General features: G+C 51.0%; 7 protein-coding genes and 1 non-coding gene across 8 annotated transcripts; 6 read left to right on the forward strand and 2 right to left on the reverse strand.

The window, feature by feature from the left end:
- Positions 1–193: 193 nt before the first annotated feature.
- On the reverse strand, positions 194–1,497 carry M431DRAFT_296226 (hypothetical protein). The gene is made up of 4 exons (XM_024914127.1): positions 1,327–1,497; positions 934–1,197; positions 605–861; positions 194–522 (listed from the first exon to the last, which is right to left on the reverse strand). The coding sequence occupies exons 1-4, from the start codon at positions 1,327–1,329 to the stop codon at positions 513–515; spliced, it is 534 nt and encodes a 177-aa protein (XP_024778866.1). The 5' UTR covers positions 1,330–1,497; the 3' UTR covers positions 194–512.
- A 3,285-nt stretch (positions 1,498–4,782) lies between these two features.
- M431DRAFT_76852 (hypothetical protein) lies at positions 4,783–5,876 on the forward strand (the record flags this gene model as incomplete). Its single annotated transcript, XM_024922504.1, has 3 exons — positions 4,783–5,040; positions 5,677–5,766; positions 5,832–5,876. The coding sequence occupies 3 exons, from the start codon at positions 4,783–4,785 to the stop codon at positions 5,874–5,876; spliced, it is 393 nt and encodes a 130-aa protein (XP_024778867.1).
- A 455-nt stretch (positions 5,877–6,331) lies between these two features.
- M431DRAFT_134337 (hypothetical protein) lies at positions 6,332–7,266 on the reverse strand. The gene is made up of 3 exons (XM_024912516.1): positions 7,152–7,266; positions 6,985–7,069; positions 6,332–6,887 (listed from the first exon to the last, which is right to left on the reverse strand). Exons 1-3 carry the CDS (start codon positions 7,164–7,166, stop codon positions 6,592–6,594), a joined length of 396 nt encoding a protein of 131 aa, XP_024778868.1. The 5' UTR covers positions 7,167–7,266; the 3' UTR covers positions 6,332–6,591.
- Positions 7,267–8,313: 1,047 nt separating this feature from the next.
- M431DRAFT_75430 (hypothetical protein) lies at positions 8,314–10,581 on the forward strand (the record flags this gene model as incomplete). The annotated part of the gene is made up of 4 exons (XM_024922333.1): positions 8,314–8,418; positions 8,476–9,443; positions 9,489–9,987; positions 10,072–10,581. The coding sequence occupies 4 exons, from the start codon at positions 8,314–8,316 to the stop codon at positions 10,579–10,581; spliced, it is 2,082 nt and encodes a 693-aa protein (XP_024778869.1).
- Positions 10,582–11,204: 623 nt separating this feature from the next.
- On the forward strand, positions 11,205–13,197 carry M431DRAFT_504145 (hypothetical protein). The gene is made up of 4 exons (XM_024918423.1): positions 11,205–11,435; positions 11,556–11,844; positions 11,914–12,493; positions 12,570–13,197. Exons 1-4 carry the CDS (start codon positions 11,405–11,407, stop codon positions 12,882–12,884), a joined length of 1,215 nt encoding a protein of 404 aa, XP_024778870.1. The 5' UTR covers positions 11,205–11,404; the 3' UTR covers positions 12,885–13,197.
- A 554-nt stretch (positions 13,198–13,751) lies between these two features.
- On the forward strand, positions 13,752–13,833 carry M431DRAFT_t28. Its single transcript has one exon. It is a non-coding gene; the product is annotated as a tRNA-Gly (tRNA).
- Positions 13,834–14,092: 259 nt separating this feature from the next.
- On the forward strand, positions 14,093–15,492 carry M431DRAFT_504146 (hypothetical protein). Its single transcript, XM_024918424.1, has one exon. It carries the CDS (start codon positions 14,382–14,384, stop codon positions 15,453–15,455), a length of 1,074 nt encoding a protein of 357 aa, XP_024778871.1. The 5' UTR covers positions 14,093–14,381; the 3' UTR covers positions 15,456–15,492.
- A 683-nt stretch (positions 15,493–16,175) lies between these two features.
- M431DRAFT_75475 (hypothetical protein) lies at positions 16,176–17,475 on the forward strand (the record flags this gene model as incomplete). The annotated part of the gene is made up of 2 exons (XM_024922340.1): positions 16,176–16,950; positions 17,009–17,475. The coding sequence occupies 2 exons, from the start codon at positions 16,176–16,178 to the stop codon at positions 17,473–17,475; spliced, it is 1,242 nt and encodes a 413-aa protein (XP_024778872.1).
- Positions 17,476–18,124: the final 649 nt, after the last annotated feature.

An 18,124-nucleotide genomic window follows, 5' to 3' on the forward strand; every position in this document is an offset into this window, starting at 1 on the left:
AGAATAACGGACGGGTTTTAGATGATGTTTGGCATATTTTTTACAGCATGTACCATGGGCGACTGATGGCTATTTTGCACTTTGCACAAAAAAGAAATGTAGATTAGAAACATGGGAGATATGTCAGAATGTGGATATGGGAGGGACTGTTTGAGAGGACAAATACAACAGGATTTGAATTCTGGGAGGGCATTTTGAGGAGGGCCATTTGCTTGGTTGGTAGAAGATTCTTGATAAGGCAGCAAGTTACAATTACGGCTCCATGATGAAGAGCATTTTACCCGTCGTGGTGTCTGTCCCACCACCGTCGAGCCTCGTGATGGGAAACGGCGGCCTACTTTGGTTTGCTTACTGCTGTTTTGCATATCTTTTGTTTTCTTTTTCTTAATTCTTTTTTTGGTGAGACAGAACTGAATATTCTCGCTTTCCGGCGGTTATCATCATCCTTTGTTTGTTCTCTTTTTGGTATATTACACTCCTCGTTTACACACGTGCCATCCAGAGCGGCATCCTTACTCCAATCTGTAGCAACCCGCGTCAGTCAATCGTCCGTCCGAGTTCAGGTGAACGCCGCTCTTGCAAAGCAGATAACAGAAAGACATACCTCTCAATCAAATGCAGCCCACTCGCCGTGGACACGACATCGCTCAGCTCGCCCACCTTGAGCGTAAACGCAACGTCCTCAAACTCCTTCTGCATCTCGCCGCGGCCAAAGTATCCCAGATCACCACGCTTGCGGGCCGAAGAACAATCGGACTCGGTGGGAGCAAGATCGCCCAGCGAGGCAGCGCCAGATCGAATCGTCTTTTCGTGGGCCTTGATGATTTCCATGGCCTCGTCCTTGGTTCGTGTAATCTCAGCCTATAACAGCTCTTTGTCAGCCTCCGTTTCTATAGCTACAGCTTCCTCCCATCGTATCGTCATTTGTCATACCTCGCGCCAACTGCTCGGCCGGCGGCTCTCGCGGTGCTTGACTAGAAGGTGGGCAGCACGAATCTTGCCCTCGGGGACGCCAGGCGCGGCGCCCGATCGCGAGCCGGCGCTGTGGTGGGCGGCCATGTAGTGCTTGAGCTTTTCGCTGTCGGTGCCCGCGGGGGGCTCCCATCGCGAGGTTCTCTCGACCGAGTTGAAGTAGTAGGGCAGGTTCTTGGAGTTGGAGTGGCGAACCTCCCAGTTTGGAGGGAGACCGGTGTCAGCCTGGCGGATGGAGATGGTATTAGCAAGCAGTTCTCTCGTCTCGCACCACAGCTTGAGCATGAGCATGGCAGCTGTAGATGTTGCTGCTGGTGGTGACGGTGATGGTTAGTTGGATGGAGGCATACGCACCATTGTGTCTATTCTGCTTGATTTGAAATGTCGTGAATCGTCGCAAAGGTGAAAAGAGAGAGAGTCTTCTTCTGTTCTCTTCGAGGTGGAGTTGGGACACAAGGACGCTGGGAGATGGAGCTTTTCAATGGGGCGCGGAGCCAATAGGATAGGCGATGAAGATGTGCGGGGGAGAGGCTAAGAGGATTGACCAGGAAGGAAATGGGGGAAGCTATTCTCGCGAGCCTTGCAAAGAAGCGGCTGGACTCGTGTTTGGTTACGAGTTCGCGGGTTTGGGCTTGGAAAAAGAAAGGAAAATATAGGTGTGATGAATTACGTGAATGGTTGCAATGACATCAAATGCAATTTCATGACCAAGTTGACTGTACATTCAATCATTACATTGATGTAACCAAAAAGGCATCGCTGCTAATCAACACTAGTGTGACCCTGATGACGTTGGGCGTCGAGGGGCGGCGCGATTGGCCTGGCAACGTGGGAACATGGAAAGCCTTGCCACCTTGTGTGTCCAGCAGGGCGCTGAGTCAATTGGGGCGCTTTGGAGAAACTGAACGTTAGGGGTGGCGCTTTTAGTGGTTTTGGGTGCTTGAATCATGGACGGCTGGTCAGTTGATGGAGGGGCAGACAAGAGGCTTCTAGGGGGTTCCGCAGCTGTGCCCGTATTTGATGTACTGTACTTTGAGGCTGAGAGTCAGTTGATCACGAAGGGGAGGGTCACGATGCAACGGCGATCGAAGCTTGCGCAGGAGAACGAGATGGATAATTTGACTTATGGGGGAGGAGGCGTCACATCGTTGCGTATGTACCTGTATAGAGAGCAGTGCGTAGATGTGTCGTGAGTTGGATCGGGTACCTAGTTCATATATGTAGGCGCATGCATGCATCATTATATCACCTCAGTTACCGTAGGAGTGAACAAGAGTAGAAGTGAATAAGAGAGCCCTTACAAACGACTAATCATTGCTGTATTCATCATGTACAGACAGACCCAACCGTCGTCATCTCCTCTGGAGCAGTCATGGGATACTTGATCGCAGATTGTCCCTCTCAGACAGTAAGCATGGATGCGCAATCGGGGCCCCCAAGCGCGACTCGAGATCCGCAATAAGCGACCGATGCCAGGCCACGGGTCAAGCCGCAGTCCAATAGAACTACTAAACTACTACGGCATTAGGATTCTGACATTGAGCTGCACTGTTTGATTACACGGAGACTTGACGGAGGGCTCGGCCACCGAAAGCCGTTCAAAATTTTAATCTTTTCCGTCCTCCGCGTCTCCAACGATAGCTTGCTCAGTGGGCGGGGCACAATGTAATGTAATGCAGTTTCAGACGATGCATGTACTAAGGTATACGTTGCTGTCATCTTGTCGAACACAGTAGAGTTGCACGACTTCGTCTTGACTATGTAGATAGAAGCAGCCCGAGCAGACGAGGGGATTGCGCCGATGTGAATGTAGATAGACGCGAGCACATCTACAAGCGGAACGAGGATGAGGCCCGAATGTCACCGAATCAGCCTGGGCCTGGCGCCAAGGTGCGCAACATGTACGAGTATGTAGGTGAGATGCAGGCAAGGATATGATGACATTGGTGCTACATGTCCGTCTCCATTATCTCTTCCAAGCGCCAGACTATGTGCATGTAATATCTCCTACATACCCACACAAACCTGTCACCTACCTAACCTGGGCTTAACAAGTATGGATCTGTAAGTCAGGTTACTAGTACCAGCGTTCAAGCGCGGAAGGCCATCGGAACCATTCATGGCTGGGATGCTTCCCGAAGCCGAGTACGTCGGGTCTCATATACGAAGCCACGGGCATGATGCGGGCTTGCTGCGGCCGTCGCCCGGTGGTGGTGTGATGAGGATCGCAGGTTATCGGGCGCGTCCAGGGTAGATCAGGGCAGGAGAATGGCGGCCATTCGGCCATTCGGGATATCTTCTGGTAACACAACGCTGGACGGGTAGCTGATGAGCTTTGGGGATTCAAATATTGTGATGAAATTTGGGATTGAAATGCTAAATGATGCTGATTTATTGGATATCGTACCGTAAATCCTGTGCATACTTGTTTACTATATCTCTTCTATACACTTGGGTGCATATGCAAGCGCTTTGTGGCAAGCCTCGTCAATAGCACCATACAGGTAGGTGAGTACATGCAGTTATCACTGCCCCAGCTCAAACGGCTTACCGACTTCCCGGCATTGTCCAGGATATTGCAGAAAACCCCCGCTGGCAAGGGACTTATTGCCTCTGAATAACAGAAATCCATTGGTGGAGAGAGATATATATGACGAGCAAGTATCCCGTAACGCTGCGTGTGTCCTGGACGGGTGATGCTCGACTACACGTGCAGCCAAAAAAGCACATCACATGCCAGCCATCGATCGATGCGTGTGTCCTCTCAGCATCCAAACTGCGAATAATATTTCTCTCTCAGCCCAGCTGCATGAAGACTCAACTCAACCCAACTCAAGAGTCAAACCAACCGGAACAACCCAGAACCTAATCTTTCGAGGCTGGAGGCTTGACTCACCAGCCGGCGTCAAACGCTTTGTGGCTGCCTGGCTCCCGATCTGCAAGGTACACGCACGTACAGCCTGCTAAAAAAGCTTCAGGTTGCGCACAGCACAGCCAGCGGGGTCGTCTGATTGGAACATTGGAACTCAACTGCTGCACTGGGCTTTTGAAACTTTTGCCGCGCTCTCAGTGACTCGGATCGGTACAGAGTACATATACACAGCTGCTGATTCCGTACTCGCCGGTGCTGCAGGTAAATAGTACTGCCCCCCCTTCTGATCAGGCCATTGTAGCCTTCTCTTATACTCTGCACAGAACCGACGCCCGGTCGTGCTGCCACTTTCTCCCAGACAACACGCACAAAACCAGCACCGCAGCCGCGCACTCTTCTGCTGAATCTCTTCCTCTCTCCTACAACTACAGAAAAACAAAATCAACAAAAAAAAGCAACCTTGAGACTATTCACAAGCCGAGCATCAGCTACTCAGCAGCCTCGCTCAGCATCTTTGCCTCTTTTCTTACTTTGCATCTTGCAGAGCATCCCTTCGAGACAAGCACCGCATCTCTCTTCTGCTGAGGCCTCAACTGCACTGGGCTGCCTGTCTATCTGCACTCAAAAGCCCGGCACAAGCACAAGCCCAGCTCAGCAGAGCAGCACAGCACAGCGGAGGCAACCCAATCGCTGCTAGTGCTGCCACGCTACCACCACATACCCACTGCCAGGCGGCAAATCACCCCCCTGGACACTTTTTTCCCATCATTTGCTGCACCCAAGCCATCTCAGCACTTGATCTCAACCTTGCTCTTCCAAACCTTTTTTTCTTCTACTTTCGACAACGACAGCCATCGACGTCGACATCGAACCCAGGAGCATCGCCATCTCCCTTCTTCACATCATCATCATCTTCTTCTTCTTACACACTCGCAAAAATGGCAACTCCTCAGTCCACCACTTCGGACGATCTCTCCGGCCCCAAGAAGCTCGAGCAAATCACGTTCCGCTTCTGCTCCGAATGCTCCAACATGCTCTACCCCAAGGAAGATGAAGACGCGCACAAGCTGCAGTTCACCTGCCGCACCTGCCAGTACACCGAGGACGCCCAGTCGACGTGCGTCTTCCGCAACGTGCTCAACAACTCGTCCGGCGAGACGGCCGGTGTCACTCAGGACGTCGGCTCTGATCCCACGGTTAGTACTAGTGATTTCGTGCCAGTCCTGTGCCTTTTCTGCGAACACGTCATCTCCTGCAACACCTGTGGAGTTCCCGCCAACGGCCATCTCGACGCTTGGCCTTCCGCGAGCGAGACCGAGGACGACGACGATTGCCGACCGGGCAGCGCAGGGACCATGGGCATGGCTCAGTTTAACCTGTTCATTCCCGACGACCCCTTTGAGGAATACGACGAAGAGATGATGGAAGACGTCGAATTCAGCAGCAGCGACGGCTCTACCGAAACCGAGTCCCTGCATTCTTTCAGAGACGAAGTTGGCCATTGCAATGATGGCGCGATCCTTGTTAACCTTTGATCGGTGACCCTTTGGATGCCCGCATCGACTTACGACGGCTTGCGGCTGTGCGGAAGCCTTGTCTTTCCCGCCAATGTTTACAATGACGATCGATACCCTGTATTACTACTATACTGCTCTGGTGTTTGGCCCCGTCCCGCCATCTTGGTGTTTTTATCGTACTGATGGGGACCTGAGCTGTGATCATGGACGGGGTCCTGTTGTGGATTTTCAGTTCTGCTTCCTTTATATGTGTTTGCATATCTGATATGGCAGCTGGCTGACTGTGCGTTTCTTTTCGCTTTTTCTCAACTACAGCTCCCACGATCCAACAAGGCGTGCCCGAGATGCAGTCATCAAGAAGCCGTCTTCTTTCAGTCACAAGAACGCAGTGCTGATACTGGCATGGTGAGCGCCTGTCCCCTGGGGTTCTGGGTTGGATTTTTTGGTTAACCTGGTTTGCCGCAATGTAGAAATTGTTTTACGTTTGTTGCGAGTGTGGTCACATTTTCGATTAAACGCCTTTACGACTGGTTCGTGGTTCAAGGCTCACTCACAGAAGTCTGAAAACATTTGAGCATCAGACGTACCTAGTTAGAGCTTTGCTCTTGTTTCTCACTCTTTTTTTCTGTCTTGTTACAGTTGGCGTCGGGGATGGAAAATGCTACGGAAAGTGGCACATCTAGAGTCTACCATAATTGCGTATCACCGAAACCTGGAAAAGACGGATGACGGCGTTGGGGGAGCATATTTAGAGGGGTGTTTTTTATTTACTAGGCCGGTGTTGTATTACCACACTGAGCTTGAATTCAGTCACTTCATTTGCCAAAGAGTGTCGTGTTGTTGTTTTGTGTTCTTTTCAAGTCTCTGTGCAATGTTCCTGTCATACACATTGCCATGATTTCAAAGTCTATGCATTATTCATGCCATACAGATTGTCATGTCAGAGGCACTTTCATACCTAGATAGTCTTGCAAATCAAATTCGTTGTACACAAAAAAAGGATTGTTTCTTCTTGATCAAATGTCTCATTTCGTAAACGCCATGTAAAGTAAATGCCACCAGAGAGTGTTTTCGTAATCGTACATGATCCCAACTCGTACATAGAGACGACACCTTGTTGCCCCTCCTGCATTTTTGATGTCTATCCAGCTGCCTCTATTCCTCCCTCCCTCCCTCCCTCTCTCTCTCTCTTGCCTTCTCTCTCCCTCTCTCCCGCGACCTCTTATTCCCTTATGCCTGCATGGGTGCCATGGACAGAATCTTGCTCCACTTCTTGCGCTTCAGCTCAGCGCCCACGGCGCCATTGATTCGCGTGCCGACGGGGTCGCCCGACTTGTTGAGCAGGACGCAGGCGTTGTCGTCGAAGCGCACGACGGTGCCGTCGCGGCGCTGCGTGGGGTACCTGGTGCGGACGACGACGGCGTGGCGGATGTCGCCGCGCTTGACCTTTGCGGCGGCGGAGATGCCGGCCATGCCGGAGGAGGAGGAGCCGCGCTGTTCTTGGACGACGACGACGATGCGGTCACCTGAGGGTTTTCGGGGGGGGGTTGGTTAGAATTTGGGTGTACTCGAGAGAATTGGGGATTGTCGTAGGTGTTTTTGTTTGAGAGGGTGTAGTGGTACCTATTCTAGCGTGTCGCTTCTGGCCGACGACGAGGGCGCATTCGACAAGGGCAGCGCCAGAGTTGTCGATGCAGTTGAGCATCGTCTGTGTGATGAAGGCAGGTGATTAGCATAGCTGTTGCTGTGGCGGGAGAGGAAGAGGGGGAGCGATCAATGAGGCTGCTCACCTTTAATTGAATCATTGTGACTGTAGACAAGAAACAACAACAGCAGCAGCAGCAACTATGCAAAGCTCATCCAATCAATCGTCAGTCTCCTCCCAACTGAAGGCATCGCCAAAAACCCACCTCTGGCGTTGAGACTTTTCGATGTCACGTGCTTCCCGGAACCAGCTCGTCGGTGACTTTTTAGTGCACTCCGTCCGCCATCCCCAGTGGCTGGCTAATCCTCGGCTCTTCCCGGGGGGCTGAATCTGGATCAACACACACCTCACACTTGGCAAATCCCTGTCTTTCTCCAAGCTCGCTGAAAAGGGCAAAAAACGGGAAAAACTGGAGCTTCAAAGGCTTCTCCATCCGTCGCCCGGACAGCCAAATTGGCATGGGGGGGCGGCCGGAGCTGGCAAATTCTTGCTGCTCGTTGGCTGCTGGCAGCGCCTGTTCCCTGCTAGAGCTTAGTGCTAAGAATATCCATTTCTAGTGCGGTGACCAGCCCATCGATTGCATGGTAGCTGCGGTTTCCTGCAAGGCGCCCCTTTCACTTTCACCTCCAGTCTTTCTCACTTGCAATGTTTTCTGGGCCTTGCATGGCATGAGACTTTTCCGAGGCACTGCCAACAGCCTCACTTTTTCTTCTTCTTCTTCTTCTTCCTTCTTCTTGCTTTTCCCTTCTCTTCCGGATTTTGCGCCGCTATTTGCTTCATCAATCTTCCCGTCCTTTCCGGCTGCTTCATTTCCCTTTTGACTTTGGATCTCGCTATTACATGGCTGGATAGGGTAGCTTGAAAGTGATGACGTCGAGACGCTTCAGGTGACAAGAACAGAGCTTCTTTTCTTTTCTCGACGCCGCAACTCACTCGTGTGCGCCTCGGACTGTGCTTCTGATCGCCGGACCGACCGCGGTTTGCGAGATTTGCGACGCTCACGGAGCCTTGCTGCGTGTTTCATCCGTGACGGCAGCCGGCGCAGCGCTGACGGGGTGGAAATTAGAGTTATGAGGGAATCTTGAGCTCTCTCTGTCCGCTCCTTGCAAAAAAACAACATCTTGTTGGCGCCAGCAAAAACCCCTCATTCTCTCTCCCTCTCGCCCTCTGCGATTCTTGCTCGTGTGGATTTACGGGTTCGCATCCGGTGATATTTTCCTGCAGACAAATAATCCCCCGTCTAGACAATGCCGCCGCCAAAGGCTGCCGGGGCAACGGCCAAGAAGCAGCGCTTGACCCTCTCCCAGCTGGCTGCCTACGACGACATTCTGACGGATGCGCTCGTCGACCATGTGAGTTTGAGTGCGCAATGCAAGTAAAAGACGAGCATCTAATTTGATTTGCGCCAGGCTTTTTATTGGGCCACTGTTCCCAAGAATCGCTCGTCTTACCATCCATCACGGGGGATCCGAGAAGGTGAGGTGGCCAAAATCATCCAGGAAGATGTCGTCGTAAACAAGGACCTTGAGGCCGCCGAAAAGCGGCTGTTGACGTCCGTGGACGGCCTCAAGAGGTATGTCAATGGCCTGAAGCTGGACAAGGAAAAGGCCGATTTTGTACAACATCTGCGACGATATCTTCGCATTTACATGCCTGACTGCCCTTGGGAAGTCAGCACCACCAACCGATACACCATTGTGACGCACGAAGCGTGTGTCATTGCCAGGCGATACATTAAGCGCAATGAGACAATCAAGTACCTTTCCGGCATACAAATCAACATCACCCCCGAGGAGGAAACAGAAATCACGGTCCGCAAAAAGGACTTTAGCATTGTGGTCAGCTCCAGGAAGAAGTGCACCAGCTTGTTCATGGGACCGGCGCGATTCGCCAACCACGATTGCCGCGCAAACGCCAAGCTCATGACTACCAGTCAGTCCACCATTGAGATTGTGGCCTCTCGACCCATTGAAGTCGGCGAGGAGATTACAGTCACCTACAGCGATTGCTATTTTGGGGAAGACAACTGCGAGTGTTTGTGTCGAACGTGCGAAAAGGAGCTGAGGAATGGATGGGCAACCGAAGGCGAAGCGGTCAACGTAAAAATCAGCGTCGAAAACGATGAACGGAAAGAGACATACTCTCTGCGCAGACGGCGGAGAGATGACAGCATTGGCGGCTCCTCGCGCACTTCCTCGGTGACTCCCGACATGCGGCCACGCATTTACAAGACGAAGCCAAAGGTGAAGAAACAGGATGCTCAGGAAACATCTTCGATTCCGACACCCGCGCCAGAAGCAACCCCGCGAGGTCGAAAACGAGCCATGGACGCAATGGCAACTCCACCAATCACACCAGCCAAGAAGCTCAAGCTCTTGTCCGAATCATCAAACGCTTCGTCAAATCTACTCTCTATCCCTAGCGCGGCTTCGAGCGTTGATGACTCGTCGAGCACCAGGAGCGTAACCCCCAGCCATGCAGATGCCCCGGAGACGGATACCGCGTCGCCCGAAAAGGAGAGCCCGCAGCCAGAGGCACAGACGCCGCCAAGATTCTCAGCAGAGCGTTTAGACACATCAAAGAATGAGCAGCGGCACGGTTATAAAGACGTCACCAGCATCACGGTGGAGCCTGTTTCTCCTCGGAGCATGGGAAGCCGTGCATCTCCCGACATGGTGCCTGTAGAGGCTCCTGTTCAGCCGATCCCAAAGCCGCGGCAGCTGATAACCATGTCTATTTCTTCCATTCTCAATGATCCATCATCCACCGATGATTCCGCCGAAGCATACTACCCTTTTGTGGCGAATGTGCGAGTGGCTAGACAGCCCGTGGTTGAGTCAAAGTTTGAACTCATATCTGAACCAGAAGATGAGCAGCCGGAACGAGAGCAGCCAGAAATAAAAATCGAGGCGGAAATTCACGTCAAGACGCAGCTAAACGTAGAAATTGAAGCGGAGGCTGAGGCTGAATCAACAATAGAGGCAGCGACAACGAGTACAGACAAGCCGAAACGCCGCAAACGACAGGCTGCAATTCCCAAACAATCGACACCACCTCCCGCTCGAGTACGCAAGCCGGGCGACTATGTGCTCACGCCGTTGCTCCTCTCGGAGCCCGACATGGCATGGATTCAGTGCACAAACTGCAGCGACTACTTTGTTCAGCAGAATGCTTACTTTACTCGGTCTTGTTGCCCTAGGTGCGAGCGGCACTCGAAGTTATACGGCTATGCATGGCCCAAGACGGATAAGACGGGGCCTTCAGACAAAGAAGAGCGAATCCTCGATCACAGGATGATCCATCGATTCCTGGATTCCAACGACGAGCGGAGGGCAAGAGGTCGAAAACCTTTGAGCGAGAGCAGAGATGATACACAGGAGGCGGATGACGATCGGGGCAGGGCGACCAAGAGAGGGCCTAATAGAGCAGGTAACACCAATCGGAAAGACGAAGATTCGGGAGTTCGAAGGAGTGGCCGCGCGAGGCGCGTGAGCAGCAGGCTCACCGAGGAATGATGTATTTTTGTATGATTTGTAACGTTATACCATGGATGGGGCAGGGCAGCAGACCTTTTTTTCATCTTGCTTCCCTTGCTCATTTGCTTTTTTCTATTGCTAGGTGATGGGTGGGTGGGTGGAACAGGACAGGCGCGTTAGCTACGGATCGATTAGGCGCAGTGTTGGAACAAGTATTGATAGGTAGTCTAGATGATAATTACCGTGGATGTGTCCACCAACTGTTTTTATCTGATGAACAGGTACCTATTGATCTCTTGCAGATGGAGTGCTGGCAGCTGGTATTGGAAAACCATGAATAATGAATGCTTGACGCCACCTTTTACTGTGTAAGTTCCGAGACAGCATGGCAGCAGACGAGATGCTCAGGAACAAGCAACAGCCGTGATTCGCTGGAACGGCAGTTTGGAGTTTGACACAAGGTTGAGGGGAACGGGCGAGCAATCATGTGGCCCTCCAATGATCGTCCCTTGGAGGTTGTCATGACCAGTCACAGAGCAAGGATCACCAATGATGGGCTCCATACCTGAAGTTGACGCAAGTTGCTGCTAAAGGCGGTAGTCCCCTGTGGCTTGTCTCACTTGTGTCATCCGCCATTTTTGATTTGCCTCCCGTCAACTACACGCCGCATTTTCCATCTTTCTTCTTTCTCTTCCATTCCAGGACGCTTACTAGATGGGACATATAGTCTCTTCATGAGCCATTTTTTTTTTCTTATTGATACGCTGTATTGAGAATTAATTGACGTTTCAGTTTCGTTGGCCCGGACATTCCGACGCTTTGAACTTGGAGAAGAGGGAGTGCACGCGACGGCATTGCGACGATGATATCGCGACATTTCATCTGTGTTTTATGTAAGTGAAGTGGATGCTCAATGCATGTACTCATTTCATTGGTGATTTATTTTCTCTATTACAACTTTCTTTTGGGGGAATTGCAGGGAGTCCAAGAGCTGATATCTATCTGTTCATTAGTCGCCCTTGGTGCAGTGGCCGTTCCCTCGACGTCTCAGAAGGTCCTCGTGGGCGACTGCTCTCAGCATGGGCTTCTGTGGGATTGCGGCGCAAACGGGCTGGTCTGGACAAAGGGAGCGGTGCGGATGAATCACATGCAGGTCGTCGGGTCGCACAACAGCTATCACGTCGAAGCACCCAAGGCGGAGCGCGATCTCCAGACTGCATGGACGTCTGCGGCTACGGATCTGCAGTATTCGCATGCGGCTTTGGATGTGCAGCTGGAGTATCTCCATGTGAGGAATTTAGAGTGAGGCTCTCTCTCCATGAATAAGGTACGATGATGTGAGAAGGGAGAGGATTGTTAACGGGTTCACAGGCTGGATTTGCTCGCGGATCCTGAGGGTGGCATGTATAGTGATCCGCTGCTTAGGAGGTTCGCTAGGTTGGGCCCGCTGGATGATCCAAAGCTTAAGAAGAAGGGGACAAAGGTGCTGCATATACCGGATGTAGACTACCACACTACTTGCTCGACGCTGGTTTCCTGTCTGCGCGTTATCAAGACGTGGATGGATGCGCACCCGGATAGCGTGCCTCTCCCCATCATGATGGAACTTAAGACGGCTGAGGAGCTGGGAGAAAGGCTCGGCGGCGCCAAGGTGGTACCGTGGGACACTGATCTTTTGAATCTCGTGGATGAGGAGATTCGGTCCGTCTTTGACAAGTCGCAGCTCATCACCCCGGATGATGTACGCAGAGACGGCCTGACGCTGGAGGAATCCATTTTGAAGTACGGTTGGCCGGACTTGGACAGCGCAAGAGGAAGAATCTTTTTCCTTATGGATAATGGGCCGGTTCATGATGTGCGGGATGCGTACATTGAGGGGCGGCCGAATCTGGAGGGGAGGGTGCTGTTTACGAATAGTGCGCCTGGACAAGGCGACTGTGCGTTCCAAAGGGTGAGTCTGATGATGATGTTTTGTTTAGGGAAGCGTGTGTAAGCTGACGAGGGGCTGTGATGATGTATACGAGTAGCTTAACGATCCTTTGACCGACGCAGATGTCGAGTTCATCCAGGCCCAAGTCCACGCAAACTACTGGGTCCGCACCCGCGCCGACGAGCCCCTTAGAACTGTTTTCAAAGAAAAATGCGATATTTCTCGGCGAGACGCGGCGCTTCGGTCAGGGGCGCACATTGTGTCGACGGACTTTGCGGGCTATGAGCTGAGTTCGCGGTGGGGATGCGATTACGCAGTGAGGTTGCCTGGGGGGAAGGGGGCGAGGTGTAATCCGGTGATTAGGGGGGGATGTGAGGGGGGGTTGGAGCCGGATGAGTATACGGAGAATTAAGGGGTTTGGTGTTTTATGATTTGGAATGGATTATGTTTGTGTTTTTCGATGAGGGTGAGGAAGATGATGTTAGACTGGGCTGGGTAAGTGGCGGCTTTGATGGGGATATTGTATTTTGCTGAAAGATACATTGTGAAATTATGTGAGATAATTTTCGAGCCGTGAAACAATGGACGGCGGAATAAAGCCAGTCGTGGATGATTGTCTCTTTACGGCGTAAGACTCAAGTTTCGGAAACTAGTGTGGCTTTATACAAGGGGTTGAAGTTGTCATTCTCTCAGATCTATATGTAGACGTTTTAAATTTCCTGGCAAATCCGATAATATTGTATCATAACAAAAGAGAACTGTTTACCGGACGGGAAGGACAACGAACGTTGAGGAAATTAACAGTATCAGTGAGTGGACTTGCTAGCCGAGTGCCTCGTACACCTTCCATCATATTTCAGGTGATCTGTCATATTGATCATGCAATTGAAGATGGCGTCAACTGAAGATGACCTATTTGATAGGCTACGATGGAACCTGATAGAGGGACTTTGTTTTGAAGGAGATGATGGTCGTTGGTAATCGTATGAAATCGAAGGTTGAGAGCCAGATAGAGCATATCCGGCTATCAGAATGATGGCTCTGTGTTTAACCGTTCTCGTCCGATTGACGAGCTGGACACACTTTTCTATAGCTGGAAGTGGCTCTACATTCATAATAAGTATATACCTGTATGAATGCAAGGCATTTCTTCTTATGGGATGTTGAGTGAATCACTGCGCTGGTAGATTTGAGATTTAGATGCGTGTTGAGATGTCTTGCGCTGGGCTATTGCCAATGCTATATGAGTTAGAAAAGTTTGTCACTAGTCAACAACAAAGCGTCATTGGTCTAGGGGTTAGGATTCAACTCTTCCATTAACACGAAAAGTTGAGGCCCGGATTCGAGTTCCGGATGACGCATTGACTCTTCACCGAGTCAAATTTGTTTTTGGCATTTCTTTTTGCGCTATAATTCGAGTGAAACAACTAATTTGAAGATTTCTTTTCATTTCCCCCCTCATTTTCGCTGTTATTTTGGTTGCCATATCATAATTGAACATTGGCAGCTGTTGAGCACTGATTGCCGTATCGACACGGAGCGCTCCGTGGCTACGGAGTGCTCCGTTTATAGAGGGATTGCGGGGTGAAGTGGGAGCTCGCAAAGACAAAACGTTGCTTCAAATTTACCGAGGCGAATTCTTGTTGTCCTTATTGATGGAAATGATTGACTGTTTTAGAGATAACGCATGTCCAAACAAATTGAACTCGTCATTGTCTGTCTGTCTGTTTGTTGGGAACATTCATCTCCGCGCGGAGCCCGAGATCGCTGTCGGAGCCCCGCCATCTTGACTAACATCATGTCCACTTGCACTGGCAATGAAATGAACTGAACATCTACTTATTCATCACTTTTCTCTTCGTGTTTCAGTATACCATTGACATTCAGCTTCAATTAAATCACATGCAACATGGCTGAAGCGGAGAGTGCACAAAAAATTCATGTCGCAGCTGAAGAGGCCCGGCGCCTCGTCAAAGACATTCTTCAAGGCAACGGCGTGTCCCCTGACAATGCGGCGATAGTAGCACGTTGTCTCATTGCTGCTGATCTACGAGGCGTTGATACACACGGCATGAACCGAATCCCTTCATATATGGAGCGGATTCGACAGGGTGTCCTGGATGCCGGAGCACAGCCAGAGCTGAAGCAAGTGACGCCCGTCGTGGCCCAAGTCGATGGACGCAATGGCTTTGGCTTTGTAGCTGCTCACATGGGCATGGCGGCGGCCATTGAGGCGGCAAAAGTCTACGGCATTGGCTTAGCTAGCGTCAAGCACTCAAATCACTTTGGCATGAGTGCGTGGGTGGTGCAGCAGGCGTTGGACGCCGACATGATGAGCCTCGTCTTTACAAACTCGAGCCCCGCGCTGCCTGCGTGGGGCGGGCGGGAGAAGCTCATGGGCGTGTCGCCGATTGCGTGCGGTGCGCCAGGAAAGGGAGACATGGAGAATTTCATCTTGGACATGGCGCCGTCAGTGGCGGCACGGGGCAAGATTTACAAGGCAAAGAGGAGAGGCGAGAAGATCCCGCTGGATTGGGCGTTGGATGCGGAGGGCAGGCCGACGGACGACCCGGAGGCGGCGCTGGGCGGCGTGATGCTGCCGATGGGCGGGCCGAAGGGGTCGGCGCTGGCCATCATGATGGATGTCTTTTCGGGAGTATTGTCTGGCTCTGCATTTGCGGGACATGTGACGAATCCGTATGACCCTTCGAAGCCGGCGGACGTGGGACACTTTCTTGTTGCTGTGAAGCCGGACCTGTTTATGGACTTGGATGAGTTCCGGGGCAGGATGGAGTATTTGTATGGACGGGTGGTGGGATCGCAGAAGGCGGCGGGGGTGGAGAGGATTTATTTCCCGGGGGAGATTGAACAGTTGACGCAGAGGGAGAGGGAGAAGACGGGGATTCCGTTGGTGAGGGCTGAGATTGATGCGTTGAATGAGGAGGCGAGGAAGGTTGGGGCTGAGGGGTTGGCTGTGGAATGATGGGACGTATTGGAGATGTGAATGTGAAGCTGAGATTTTTTTGTTTACTTGGTACAAAAGGTATAATAATGAGATTGTATTGAATGGTATAGGATAAATAAGAATTTGGATTAGTTGATAGACATGTAACTATATCGTGAACTGGTGCCTCATGCAAGATAATATGGATTGCATGTACGGACAAATGACTCGAGCAGCCGTCTTCCCCGCATTACTGCACTTCTTTTTTTTTTTTTTTTTTTTTAAATCTTATTCTCCAACAGCCAGGTATAAACAGTATTATGGAACCTGCCTCTAGATAATGAAGCCGAGATGTATAAAATCACTGACACTCCCACTCGTTACTCGAAACTATCTCTAAACATTGGTCATCGTAGATAAGATGTGTAAGCGCTACAAGTGGTATTACACAACGCCGTCTAGCTATCTCCAAGCTAAATTGCATCGCGATCTTAGCTCCAGTTCTCCCCGTCCTTATCAGCAAATCACAGGCGGGGCAAACGCTTATTAGTTCTTTGTTTGGTGATGCAACGCTGATATCGAAACTTGATGTCGTGCCGTGTGCAGCAATCGCGGGTATTAATAAACGCAGCCCTAAGATGGAGGAGAGGGGTTGCTCCTACGGATAAAATCAAAGGGCAAAAATAAACAGCTGCTATTCTTTTTCATGACAATTGCTGGTTCGAGAGGTCGCAAGGCGATGATTCCGCCTCGTCAACGATGCCCCTCCAGTTCCCCTCTATCAGACTTCCGCCCAAGCCCAAGTTTCTTCATGGCATCCCCTCCAACAGCATCCGCATAATTTCCATTCTCATCACAGTCAATGTCCTCGTATGGATCATCGTCGCCATCGTCCTCCATTTCCATCCGGCTCTCATCTCGCCTGCTGCGCTTTCATACGCCCTGGGCCTTCGCCATGCTCTCGATGCAGATCACATCGCGGCCATTGACCTCATGACGAGGCGGCTCATTGCGTCAGGACAGCGACCAGCCACCGTAGGGACATTTTTCTCGCTTGGCCACAGCACTATTGTGATAATTACGTGTATCGTCGTGGCGGCGACGAGCGGTGCATTGAGAGAGCGCTTTGACGGCTTTCAACGGGTGGGAAACATCATTGGCACGAGCGTCAGTGCAGCAGTGCTCATCATTTTGTGCTTGGGGAACGGATGGGTGCTTTATAAGCTGGTCAAGAGACTGAAAGAGGTTCTTGCGCAGCGGAGGACTGGCGATGGCGATGCCTTGGACGAGGAAGACGCTGCTGCGGCGCAGGCGAATAACCAGCTTCAGCTCGAGGGAGGCGGCTTCATGACACGACTTCTGAAAGTCTTCCTCAAGACGATTGATCGGCCGTGGAAGATGTATCCGCTGGGCGTGGTTTTTGGGCTCGGGTTTGACACGAGCTCAGAGATTGCTGTTTTGGGAATTGCGAGCATCCAGGCTGTGCAGGGGACGAGCATCTGGCTGATTCTCATTTTCCCAATTCTGTTTACATGTGAGTTAACTTGACGAGAGTAATGTCCTTTCTGGATTCTAACATGTGTCTCTTTTAGCTGGCATGTGTCTTGTGGACAGCACTGACGGGGCGTTGATGATGGCGCTCTACACGTCCAAGGCCTTTTCGCGAGACGTTGTTGCCATTTTGTATTACTCCATCGTACTCACTGGCATCACCGTTGTTGTTTCTGCTTTCATCGGCATCATCCAAGTCCTGTCGCTGGCGCAGAACGTGGCAAACCCGACGGGCCGCTTCTGGGACGGCGTCTCGGCTGTTGGAGACCACTTTGATATTATTGGCGGGAGCATATGTGGACTTTTTGTAATTGTTGGGATTGGATCTGTTTTGGTCTACGGGCCATGGAGGAGGCGTGTGGAGAGGAGGAATCGGGAGGTGTTTGTTGTGGAAGCGGACGAGGACGATGTTGAGGCTGAGAGGGAGGAGGCGTTGCCGAGAGCTTTGGAGGAGCAGGCTCCGAATCCAAAGACGGCGATTACACGAGTTGCGGAATATCAGGAATAATGAACATTACGTTGCCATTTTTAAGATCTGAACATTGGAAACGAAGCGTATGTTTGAAGCTTGTATACGTGTATTCTTCTTTGATGGCTTACAAGGGCCATTGATTGTACAGTACCTGTAGTGCTGGGTCTCAGCTCGTCATGATATAAATATTTAGTGAAAGAAGGAACTATTTCTCAACTTCCCAAGTAATATCACCAATATGAGACTTGAACATCGGATATGCATGTAATACATGCTCAGAGGCGTATGTACGTGCATGTGCCTACGATGACTTACATGCAATACCAGGTAGTGCCTACGTAGTTTATGAGCCAACTGTGGAACGGAGGGGATCTCTCTGCTACTCATAATTGAGGCTCTTTTCGTGAGCATATTTGCCAACTTCTGAGCTCGAACAATAATTCCTCATATGGCGCCTGTCGCATATATACGGCATTGACTCATTCTCATGGTCATGCTGGCAACTCTCACAACTACAGCAACCCATATCAACCAAGTCCTAGACTACTGTGCTTGTTAGCGCCAATAAGACGCCCGGCACTAAAGCTTCACGGTCAAGCAACCTCTAGGCAACAAACCACATGAGCAGGTAGCATCAAAAATGTCGCAATATCAAGACCAATTAATTACAGCATAGTGCAATATA

This window comes from Trichoderma harzianum (genome assembly GCF_003025095.1).
Source record: "Trichoderma harzianum CBS 226.95 unplaced genomic scaffold M431scaffold_2, whole genome shotgun sequence".
In the NCBI taxonomy this organism is placed as follows: domain Eukaryota; kingdom Fungi; phylum Ascomycota; class Sordariomycetes; order Hypocreales; family Hypocreaceae; genus Trichoderma; species Trichoderma harzianum.